This window comes from Sturnira hondurensis, unplaced genomic scaffold (assembly GCF_014824575.4).
Source record: "Sturnira hondurensis isolate 20B ecotype Veracruz unplaced genomic scaffold, ASM1482457v3 Scaffold0002840, whole genome shotgun sequence".
NCBI lineage: Eukaryota > Metazoa > Chordata > Mammalia > Chiroptera > Phyllostomidae > Sturnira > Sturnira hondurensis.
In genome coordinates this window covers 4,482,345-4,495,062 of record NW_028075471.1, presented here as the reverse complement: position 1 = coordinate 4,495,062, position 12,718 = coordinate 4,482,345, and the positions used below count along the sequence as shown (strand labels likewise).

The following is a 12,718-nucleotide window of genomic DNA, read 5'->3' as shown; positions in this document are numbered from 1 at the left end:
TGATTATATCCCAAATCAAGAAACAGAACCTAACTACCCACCCCCTTGCTGCCAAAGCCTTCCACATCCCCCTTTCCAATCCTAAGTTTTACAGCATTTTACTTCTTACCTTTCTTTATGGTCACACTACCTAAATATGCATGACTAAATAATACAATTTTAGTGGTTTTAAACTTTATGTAAATGGAATACTACAGTATATATTCTGTTATATCAGGCTTCTTTCATCCAATATACCTCAACATATTTATCCATTTGACTACTGAAGGTGTTTTGGATTGTTGTGAATTACTGTGAAAAATGAGGCTGTGAAAATTCTTAAGTTTGTACCCAATACATATGTGTAGGCATTTCTATAGGGAACCTACAATATTTGAGAACTATCACCTAAGCACTTAGTTTAGTCAGAAAACATGACAGAATTGTAAAATCTATTAATTCTTATCAAAGTCTGAATAGAACAGAACCAAATTTATTTCCAGGTTGATAAAAATAAATTGTGCACTAACTATACTACTATGCACACAAAATAATAATTAGAAACAGTGTAAACAATGTATTTAAAAGCTCTAATGGAGCACTGGTGAGCCTAGATTGGATTAAGTTCTTAAAGTTAAAGACCCACGTGACAGCTACAACTAGAAAGAAAATAAATAAAACTGACTCTCAGATACTGATGTCAGTTGCCTAGGGGATTGTATACTGACAGAGCGCAGAATACATGAATGTAAAAGAAGTACATAATCTGCTATTACAACTGCCAACCTGGAAAATATTTCTAAATCTGAAAGTTAGGTTTTATCCAAAAAATAATGTCATGAGTAGAGCATCAAACTAATGTGCTTCAGATCAAACATTTAATAGCATGCATACTGGTTAAAAAGTTAAATAGATTGTCAGAAACATATCATTTAACAGGAAAATAAAGTTAGATTAATTAGCATTCACTATCATGTGACTGGGAATAAAAAGGAGGAAAACAAGTTACTTAAAGAAAGTTCCCACTAAAATACTTTTCACTGCTCCCAATCCCCACGAGTAACTTTTCTAACTACCAGTTAACATGTGTGCCAGGAATTAGAGTGTTTAGTAAATATTATCTCATTTAATTCTCATATTAATCTTATGAAGTAGGTACTCCCATGCTATTATATAAATGAGGAAATTGAGATTTAAAGAGGTCATATTGTCCAGAGTCATACTACCAGTGAGGGAGTAAATCAGAATTCCCACCAAAATCCCTATGATCCTATTCTAAACATCACAAATGAAAATGAGCTGAAGTCACCTAAAATGTTATCAAAGAGAAATACAACAAAGAAACTGACATTAGAACTAACATTAAGGTATAGTCAAAGTAAATATAAAAAAGTCAGCAGCAACATCAAACCAACAATTTACTTCCCTTTAGAGAGTGGCAGTCCACAAAGTAGAAACAGAGCTTTAGAACCTTGTAGGGGAGGTCCTGTGAGTTTGCTAATTTTAATAATAACGATTTTTACGAGGTTATTTATTTCTGCAGCAAAATAAAACTAAAGCAATTCTTGCTACAGAAGATAGCCTGCATTTTTAAAAAGTTATTTATTTACTTATATCTCAACCTGAGGATATTTTTTTCATTGCTTTTAGAGAGAGAAGAAGGGAGATAGAGAAACATATATGTAAGAGAGAAACATCAGTTGGTTGTCTCCTATATGTGCCCACACCAGGGATTGAACCTAGGTAAGTGCCCTGATCAGGAATTGAACTTGTAAACTTCCGGTTACAAGATGACACTCTAACCAAGCTATACTGGCCAGGGAGATACCCTCCATTTTTATAAAAATAATTCCAGAAGCTATTTGTCTTAAAACCTAAGAATAAAAAAGAATAAATGAGAAAAAAATGGAGTTCAAGGATTAATTGAAAACTAAATGAAATGGGCCAATTTTAAGAATACAGAAACAGACCTTTTTTTTACAGTCTATATACCAAAACACAATTATCATGAATTTTAAGACTATCTTCTGTGTAGTTATATTGGTAGAAAATCTGGTAGAAATGTTGGAAAGCTAGCTCATCAGGGAAATGATTGGTACAAATAAACAAAAAACAATGGCCTTCCAATATATACTAGATTGGACAACTACTCTAAGAACAAAGAAACCAAAAATTAGTAACATCTAGTTTAAACTTCGGAGTTTTCTTATAATGAGGATATAAACTACTCTGAGCAGGGAGGGTACCACACCAAGTAGTCTCTATTCTTTGTCATAAATAAACTATTTTGGCTTAGGAAAATAAACATTTAAAAATAAATTTAAAATCTGATTCAAGTAGAATATGTAATCAGAATAATCCAAAGACAGTTGAAAGAGTATCATCTCACAGAGTGATGAAAAGTAAACAATCACAAGAGCAAAACTGGTTCAATGCATTCATTACTCCAAATGAGGCAATTTCTATGTGAGAGCAAAGCCGTAACGGAAGGGAGGAGGGAATGAAAGAAGCATACACAGATAGTGGCTGTGATTTCAAAATGGGGTGGGAGGCACGAAGAGAATTTTTTTTAAATCAGGAAAAAACAATTAGAACATGAAATATTAAGAGAACTAGAAATGATAATAATAATTAAGAAAATGTTAAGTCTCCTAATAAGCACAGATTAAGAATTCAAAGACAACTTCTAGCTAAGATGGAGGCATAGATAGTTGTACTTTGCCTCCTTGCACAACCAAAAAAAGGACAACTTTAAAAACAAAAAATAACCAGAAATGCCAGAAAATCGAACTGTATGGAAGTCTGACAACCAAAGAATTAAAGAAGAAACATTCATCCAGACCGGTAGGAGGGGTGGAGATGAGCAGCCAGGGTGGACAGGACTCTCAGCAAGGCAATGGCTGGAGGACTGGGGTGGGTGAGGTGGTGGAAAGGGCAGTCCCACATTTGCATACACCTGATGGAACAACTGGGGAGTGAGACAGACCACACAACCCAGGGTTCTAGTGCAGGAAAATAAAGCCTCAAAACCTGACTTTTAAAAAATATATTTTATTGATTATACTATTATAGTTGTCCCATGTCCCTCCCTTTATTCCCCTCCACCATGCATACCCTCTTCCACCCATATTACCCCCCTTTAGTTCATGTCCATGTGTCATACATATAAGTTCTTTGGCTTCTACACTTCCCATACTATTCTTGCCCTCCCCCTGCCTATTTTCTACCTACCGTCTATGCTACTTATTCCCTGTACCTTCTCCCTCCCCTTTCCTCCTCCCACTCCCCTGTTGCTAACCTTCCATGTGATCTCCATTGCTATGGTTCCGCTCCTGATCTAGCTATCCTTAGTTTGCTTTTGTTTTAGGTGTGGTTGTTAATAACTGTGAGTTTGCTGTCCTTTCACTGTTCCTATTATTTTTGTCTTCTTTTTCTTAGATAAGTCCCTTTAACATTTCATATAATAAGGGCTTGGTGATGATGAACTCCTTGAATTTGACCTTATCTGAGAAGCACTTTATCTGCCCTTCCATTCTAAATGAAAGCTTTGCTGAATAGAGCAATCTTGGATGTAGGTCCTTGCCTTTCATGACTTGGAATATTTCTTTCCAGCCCCTTCTTGCCCGTAAGGTCTCTTCTGAGAAATCAGCTGACAGTTTGATGGGAACTTCTTTATAGGTAACTGTCTCCTTATCTCCTGCTGCTTCTAGGATTTGCTGCTCCTTCATTTTTATCTTGGCTAATGTCATTATGATGTGCCTTGGTGTGTTCCTTCTTGGGTCCACCTTCTTTGGGACTCTCTGAGCTTCCTAGATTTCTTGGAAGTCTATTTCCTTTGCCAGATTGGGGAAGTTCTCCTTCATTATTTGTTCAAATAAGTTTTCCAGTTGTTGCTCTCCCTCTTCCCCTTCTGGTACCCCTATGATTTGGATGTTGGAATGTTTAAAGATGTTCTGGAGGTTCCTAAGCCTCTCCTCATTTTTTTTATTCTTGCCTTTTCACTCTTTTCTGTTTGGTTGTTTCTTTATTCCTTCTGTTCCACTCGATTGATTTGAGTCCCAGTTTCCTTCCCATCACTATTGGTTCCCTGTGCGTTTTCTTTCATTTCACTTAGCGTAGCCTTCATTTTTTCATCTAATTTGTGACCAAATTCAACGAATTCTGTGAGCATCCTGATCACCGGTGCTTTGAACTATGCATCTGATAGGTTAGCTATCTCTTGGTCGCCTAATTATATTATTTCTGTAGCTTTGATCTGTTCTTCCTTTCCAGCCATTTTTTTTTGGTCTTGTTGTGCCTGCTATATATATATGAGGTGTTTACCAGGGCAGGGCAACCCAGGTCACTGGGTTGTGACGCTGTAAGATCAGGATGCTCACAGAAATGGTTGAGTATGGTCACAAAACACAGGAAGAAGTAAAGGCTATGAAAAGTGAAATATAGGAAAATGTAAAGGGAACCAACAGTGAAGAGAAGAAAACCAGAACTCAAATAAATGATTTGCACAAAAAGGAAGAAATAAACATTCAACTAGAACAGAATGAAGAAACAAGAATTCAAAACAAATGAGGACAGGCTTAGGAACATTTACGACAACTTTAAACATTCCAACATTCAAATCACACTGGTGCCAGAAAGAGAAGAGGAAGCACAAGAAAACTTATTTGAAAACATAATGAAGGAGAACTTCCCTAATCTGGCAAAAAAAAAATAGACTTCCAGGAAGTCCAGGAAGCTGAGTCCCAAAGAAGTTGGACCCGACGAAGCACACACCAAGGCACATTATAATTACATTACTCAAAATGAAAGACAAGGAGAGAATCTGAAAAGCAGCAAGAGAAACGGTGACAGTTACCTACAAAGGAGTTCCCATAAGATTATCAGCTAATTTCCAAAGAAACCTTACAGGCAAGAAGGGGCTGGAATGATCCCAAGTTATGAAAGGCAAGGTCCCACATCCAAGATTAGTCTATCCAGCAAAGCTTTCATTTAGAATGAAAGGGCAGATAAAGTGCTTCACAGATAATGTCAAGTTAAAGGAGTTCATCATCACCAAGCCCTTATGATATAAAATGTTAAAGAGACTTATCTAAAAGAAAAAGAAGAAAATCAAAACTATGAACAGTAAAACAATGACAAACTCAGAACTATCAACAACTTAACCTAAAAACAAAAACAAAAAGAAACTAGGCAAACAACCAGAACAGGAACAGAATCACAGAAATGGACATCACATGGAGGGTTATTGGTGAGAAGGGGGGAGGGGAAAGAATGAGGGGAAAGGTGCAGGGAAAAAGAAGCATAAATGGTAGGTACAAAATAGACAGGGGGAGGTTAAGAATAGTATGGCAAATGGAGAAACCAAAGAACTTACATGTATGACCCATGGACATGAACTAAGGTTGGGGAAAACTGGTGTGTGTGAGTGCAGTGTGGCAAGGAATAAAGGAGAAAAAACTGGGACAACTGTAATAGCACAATCAATATAACATATTTTCAAGAAAAAGAACTAAAAGACACGATTATTTCAGGGTATTTTTAACTCCATGGTTAAGAGGGAGATGCCCTTGGGGGAGGGCATGATGTATCTCTACAAGGCAGATCTCATAAGAAAGTTTCTACAGTGTCTAGCATGACGCCTGTACCCTCTCCTACACAGACAGTAGAAGAGAAATCAAGGGGGCAGGCAACAGTCCATAAAAGGCTTCTTTCACTCTATGCCATGAATGATGGTAGGTCTTCAAGCCCTTAGATTCTTTTGCCCTTATCTTTTCTTTTCCTTTTAAAGATTTTATTTATTCACTTTTAGAAAGGGGGGAAGGGAGGGAAGAGAGAGGGAGAGAAATAGCAATATGAAAGAGATGCATCAATTGGTTGTCTCTTGCATGCCCCCAGCTGAGGACCTGGCCTGCTACACAGGTACATGCCCTGTCAGGGAATCAAACTGGCAATCTTTCGGTTTACAGGCCAGTGCTCAATCCACTGGATCGCACCAGTCAGAGCTACCCTTTATCTTTTCACTCAGCATACAAATTAATCAAACAATGGAGTTGAAGATGTATGTATGAAATTAGAGATTCACAATTTAACTGAGAAAGCATATCAACACATTAAGTTTCACAGTAAATCTTGAGTAATTAAAATTTGCAGGGAACATGGAATGTAGAGTTCTTCTTAAACTAATCTTCATGCCCTGGCTGGTGTGGCTTAGTGGATTAAGCACCGGACTTAGAACCAAAGGGTCGCCCGTTCAATTCCCAGTCAGGGCACATGCCTGGGTTGTAGGCCAGGTCCCAAGTGAGGCGCCTGCAAGAGGCAACCACACATTGATGTTTCTCTCCCTCTCTTTCTCTCTCCCTTCCCCTCTGTCTAAAAATAAATAAAATCTTTAAAAACGAACAAACAAACAAAAAACTAATCTTCATGCCTGAAACTCTTAAGAAGGAAATATTGCTAGGGCTGTTTAGCAAGTTTTACTAAGGTTACTGGTTAATTATAGATTTTTATATGGTATATTTTCATAGAAAAAATTTAAAGTTGTGGAATTATGCAAAGATTATATTTAAATCTGTTCAAATCCAATCTCTTTGATGGGATTAAAAGCTTTTCTCCTAAAAAAGAATAATAAGAAACACTGTTTTATCATAAAAAGCAAAATGAAATGTGTTCGAACTCATTTAATTTCCTCAAAATCACTAAATAACTGAGAGAACCAACAACCAAATAATCTCTTATGGATTCATACACATAAACTAAAATAAATTTAGTTAAAACTCTCAATAAATTAAAAACAGACATGCAGAATACTACAGAAGTTAACTATTCACTTTCTAATTTTTAAAACATAAGGTAAATATATACTATACAAGCACAGTAAATAATGAAACCTAGGTATTTAACACTTGCTTTATAAAAAACTGGAAATAAGAATATGAAGCATCACTGCTCACAGAATATATACTTCATGTTGAAGATTATAAATCAGTTTAAGATGTTTATCAAAAAAATAATAGTAAAAACGTTTGTATGCATTTGTCAAAAAATAATCCAAAATTGTTTCAGAAGGTCACTTGAGGAAGATTTTTGCTGAAATTGCCTTGCTTGACATTATACTTATTAAACACAATTTCTATAATGGTGGCTTGCCATAAAAAAATTACAATCTCCTTTGTGACAAAAAATCGAACTAGAGGTAACTGTTACAAACTTTAATGTAAATGGATATCATTGTTAACCAACCTCTTGCTACTGAAACTCAGGAACTAAACAGATTTCTACAATGGGCAATATCCCTAGCTACCTGAGCTTACAGTCCAACTTTCATTATTTGCAGTTAGGGATCAAATGGATTCAAATGTCTAAAAATACTTTCTCTTTTTCCTGTTCTTTGGTTTACACTTTGTCCACAAGTACAGGATTTTATAGTCTTACCCCCAACCCCACCTCCAATGATCTCATTTAGCATTTTCCCAGGCCATTACATAGTCCCTGAAAACATTTTATTGGCTATTATTTCAACTGAGGGGATTGCTCTAATTTACATGACTTCTGTTCTACCTCTGAATGTTTGGTCCATTTTCTACCTGAAATGATGATGCTGTAAAAGTCTCCAAACATCTTTTTCTTTAAAACAAACTTTGCTCTGCATTAACTACAGCTAAGTATTTTACAAATTTTATAATGTTTTAAATGATTTTTGCAAATTGTAACTTAGTAAAACATTCTTTTGATAGTTTTCTGCTCTCATTTTGTTGGGCTCAAAATATAAATCCCCAAAATTCAAAATAAAAATATTAAAAACTGTTTACATATAAGACTAAGTATAAAATTATTCTCCTAAAGATTTATATTTTATATTACATATACTACTTTTATAGTATATATATTGCTTTTAGTTGGTTTCAGTGGGTAACAAAATTATTTTGCCTCAAATTCCTGTGCCAATTTCCTGCGAAGTATTAGTAATAAAAAGATAAAAAGATGCACTTATTTTTGCTTTATGAGAAACACTTTTTCAAAATAAATTGAAAGGACAAAAAATAGGTCCTATTTATTAAATAATTTGCCTCAATCTTAATAGTTTTTAAAATGGACAAAAACAGAAGCTCTTCTAAAACTATTAAAGAAATCCCTTAAAGCATCTCTAAAGAGTATGACATTTGATCTGTTGAGTTTGTATCTGCTACAATTACCATGTAACTCTTATAACCTCCAAGTGCTCTGAGATGGGGGTGGGTGGGGAAACACATCACACATGTGAGCACATCCACAAAATGAATTCACGAGCATAAAAAGTTTGAAAACCACTCTTCTAAAAAAGAGAGTGAAGAAAAGAAAAATGCCTGACTGTGTGTCTGATAGGAAAAATCAGATATCACCAATGAAGTTTACTACAAGTAGTAACTTTTAATTGTCACTAACAAGATTAAGAGAATATCTCAACTGTGCGACTATGACAAATTTAAACAGCCACATACTTTTCAAGACAGAGGGAATTTACAATATTCTTTTCAGAATTCAGCAGAAGTCTAAATCACCTCAAAAGCCAACCTATCTATCTATAAAATACTATTATTTTTTTAAGTCCTTACCTGAGGATATATTCATTGATTTTAGACAGAGAAGGGAAAGAGAAGGGAGAGAGAAGGAGGAATAGAAGAGGGAAAGAGGGGAAGGAAGGAGAGACAGAGAGAAACATTCATCAGTTGCCTCCCATACGTGCCTCAACCAGGCACAAACAGGCACATACGGAAGAATTCGAAACCTAGGTATGTGCCCCGACCCGGGATCAACCCTGCAACCTTTTGGTGTACAGGACGACACTCCAACCAACTGAACCACCTGGCCAGGGAAGATACTATTTTAAAAAATATGTTACTAAAGATAACCTGTACAGCTTCCCAGGGGGAGGCAGTTGATGTCAGACTACAGGACAATCTGTTGCTACTCCTTCCCTAGAAAGGCCCTGCTACCCTAAGGGTCATCTTCACATCTGAGTGCCCAAACAAAATAATTATTTTGTGCTTCATTTAAGAACTTTATTTAAGAACCTCAAAATCCATATCTGTGACAGAACTAAAACTTAAGTAAAGCAGATTAAGGTTATTAATATCTCAAGTTTAGGTGCTTGACCTTCTATTCTATTCCCTGTTTGATAATGAATTTTTTAAATATTTATTTATTTATTTATTTTTAGAGAGCAAGGAAGAGAAGGAAACACCAATGTGTGGTTGCCTTTCGCGCACCCCCTAGTGGCACCTGGCCTACAACCCAGGCATGGGCCCTAACTGGGAATTGAACCAGTGATCCTTTGGTTCTCAGACCAGCACTCAATCCACTGAGCCACATCAGCTAGGGATCAATAATGATTTTTAACTAACAAGCTTGAAACTTTCTCTTTTTTTTTGTGGGCAATACAGAATGTTCATCTCCATCTGTGAAGGTGAATGCAACAGAAATATTTTTTCAAGAGACAGAAACATAAACAGTAAGAAATGTGCAGTGCTGTCTGAAGATGGTCCTTTGTGCACAACTACAATAACAAACACATTGAGATCTTCATTTTCCTCTTACTTGTCAATTACAGCCTCTGACCTCATTAAAATCGACGTGAAAAATACTCTGTACTCACTCTGGCATTCTATGAACTGATGAATAAAAGTGCAGTCCCCGCCACTCTTTGAAAGCAAGTGCTCTAATAAAGAAAGAAACACCTTTAAGGATATAGTCTGTTGCTGTTTTCGAAAATTGACAGCAAAGGTAGAAAAACTGAAATGTTTCAACATGGGTAACTCTGAATGAGATTAATAAAAGTTTAATATATTTTAATACTAAGAGTAGACATATTCTGAAGTTAAATGAAGTGAAATGACTGAAAATTGTACTTACGTAATCATTGATTTATACCCTGAATGGTTAGCTTTTAAAGGTGCAGTTTCTATCCAAAGTGCTCAAGAAAACCATAGAAGTATATTGCTTTAAAAAGTTTAACACTTTTAAAATACACCTTTCTCCATGACAGCTGAATAAAAAACTTTACATAATTTCAAAATTTTACATTTATTCTTACTGAATTTTCAAATGACTGTTCTCTAACAGTCCCTCTTCACAATTACTCATCTTAGTAAGAGGAAAAGGTATTTTAAGAATACCATAAAATAATGCCTTAAGATTTTAAACAAAATAATGCAGCTATTTTAATTTTTATACTTTCATTTCAGTCTCCCCTTTGAGTCACTTAATGTGTGTACTTCATATACAATCAAAACACTACATTGTTTATCTCTGTCCAAATGATTAAAATTAATGTCTGCACATTTTAAAGGAAGAGCTTGGTAAATAGTTTTCCTCAGGTCAAAGAGAGCTTTTCTATGGATGCAGAGAATTAAAATCTAACACCGTAGTTTAATAAAAAAAGTTTTAGCCCTTTATTACAATAGTCTTTACTTTGATTCAAAGAGTTAATTTCTACATGTGGATAACATCCTTCAATGACATATTTCTATCTTTCATAATTACCAAATACATTTATAAAGGTAACTGTTAAAAAACATATTCCAACATGATGACTATCTAGAGGGTATGAAAGCACCAAAACCTGTCAAAGAGGACAATGTGTTAATATCACTCTATAAAAGCCCTTTCCCTCTTCTCCTCCATCTCAACCCACCTCAACCCTCTTCATCTCAACTTTGCTTGAGAGGCAGGCATCTCCTGCTCTGATCACTTGTCAGCCTCTCTTGACGCCCTTACTGATACTGATAGCCTTCCTCACTTTCATACTCAAATGAATCACTGTTCTTTATCTCGATACATGTGTTCAGAGTCTCCATTCTACAGTCACAATGAAACAAGACAAAAACATGAGAAGAAAGGTTGATAAAACTCATGTTTTATAGACCAATGCATTACATACTTAGAGATACAATATAGCCCCCAAAAGAAAAAAACAGACTAACTGCCACAGAAATTTGAAGTTTAAAAAAAAAAGGCTAATAAATAGCATTTGCCAATTGGAGCCAAAAAAAATCCAAGACAGGACTCCTCACTTGAATAGTAAGTACTAAGACAGAAAAAGTTGTTTTACATAAATCCTACCTAAGCTATAACATTTTAGAACTCAAACTATATAAACATCACTGCTGAATATGAAAAGTCATTTGAAACCAAATTTTAACTCAACTAAAGGACTTTATAAAACTTACTTAAAATCAAATTTCAACGTCAAAGGACTTTACATGACATTTATTAGTGCAGGATCTCCCACCATGAGTCACCAAGCCAAAAATTACCCTTTCATTTAGTCTGATTTTAATAGCAGGATCCTACATTAAAATGTTTGCTACACCAGTTTAGATAAAATGCAAGACTATATGAAAAGATAATTACATACATGACTTGCACAAAGGCATATCCTAAGACATGTGAGAGAAATGTTTTTCAGATAATATATGTAAAAGATTTGGACCATGGCATTTTAATATGCCATTACTTGAACTCCGGCCCTTGGGAACTCACTTTGCCAAAACTATAAAAGATGTCACTGATAATCCAAAAGAAATGGGGGAGGGGAGTGTGTTTAAGATGCTAAATAGGGTTGAGGAATAAAGAAAAAGACAAATATGGAAACATAACAGAGAACCACAATATTAAAATGTGTTTCATTAGGTACATGTGACTACTGAGCCCTTAGAAAGTGAGATGTGTTGTAAGTGTGAAATAAATAGACTGATTTCAAAGACTTATTAAGAAAAAAAGAATGTGAAATACTTCCCTCATAATCTTTTAATATTAACTTGTGTTAAATAATATTTTGGACAGAGTAGGTTAAATTAACTATATTAAAATAAATTTAAAAAATTTACCTGTTTCTTCCTATATTTAAATGTAGTGACCAGGGAAAATGGGACAACTGTAATAGCATAATCAATAAAATACATTTTTAAAAAATGTTGTGACCACAAAAATTTAAATTATGTATGTGGCTGTCATATTTCTGCAGAAATTTAGACAAAGCTGGCAATAGTAAAGCCATGTTACAAACCTTAAAGACATAGAAGTCATTAAGGTGTCTGAAAATGGCCACAGGGGAAAAAAATTACGTATGTGGCTCTCACAATAACTGTATTAGGCAGTGCTTTTCTATATCCACTAAAATATGTTCAATTTATGCTTATTAGATATTTAAACATTTATAGTATAAACCTGTATTTATAGCAACTATGTTAGATTTAATTTTAAAAATGGGGTTTACTGAAGGAGTTTTAATCTTAACATCTCCAGCCATTTCTGAAATATTCTCTTACATCTCTACTTGGTTGTCTTACTACCATTTAAAGAGTAATTTTAGTTAAAATCATTATCAAATAGCCCATTATCTATGGATTTTGGTAAATCTGAGTACTAGATAACTGGTTTGTTATTTTATTACAAATGATTCAGAATAGATCCATCTTATTCCAGAATCTACTCTGTAACTAAATCTGGTGTAATGAAACTTTTGTGCATATCCAGATATTCACTATTAAGCTTCTTTTTAAAAAATTTTCAAAAATTTATTTGCTTATTACTTTTACAGAGAGAGGAAGGGAGGAAACATCTATTTATTGTTCCACCTACTGATGCATTTGTTGGTTGATTCTTGTATGTGCCCTGACTGGGGATCAAACCCACAGCCTTGGCATACTGGGACGATGCTCTAACCGACTGACCTATCCCACCAGGGCCTCAGTTTCTTTAA

At 34.9% G+C, this 12,718-nt stretch overlaps 1 protein-coding gene and 1 non-coding gene across 37 annotated transcripts in view; one reads left to right on the top strand and one right to left on the bottom strand.

Annotated features, from left to right (window-relative positions):
• The window catches only part of SLMAP (sarcolemma associated protein), a 163,689-nt gene that overhangs the window by 48,624 nt on the left and 102,347 nt on the right, over positions 1 to 12,718 (bottom strand). For 20 of the 36 annotated variants that reach the window (XM_037040736.1, XM_037040734.1, XM_037040752.1 and 17 more), the window contains one exon: positions 9,611 to 9,673. The exons of the other annotated variants lie outside the window; for them this stretch is intronic. In XM_037040736.1, coding sequence (XP_036896631.1) covers positions 9,611 to 9,673 — 63 coding nt within the window. The remainder of the gene's footprint in view (positions 1 to 9,610; positions 9,674 to 12,718) is intronic. 36 annotated transcript variants of the gene reach the window in all.
• Positions 11,944 to 12,068, top strand: LOC118983702 (small nucleolar RNA SNORA33). Its single transcript, XR_005065770.1, has one exon. It is a non-coding gene; the product is annotated as a small nucleolar RNA SNORA33 (small nucleolar RNA).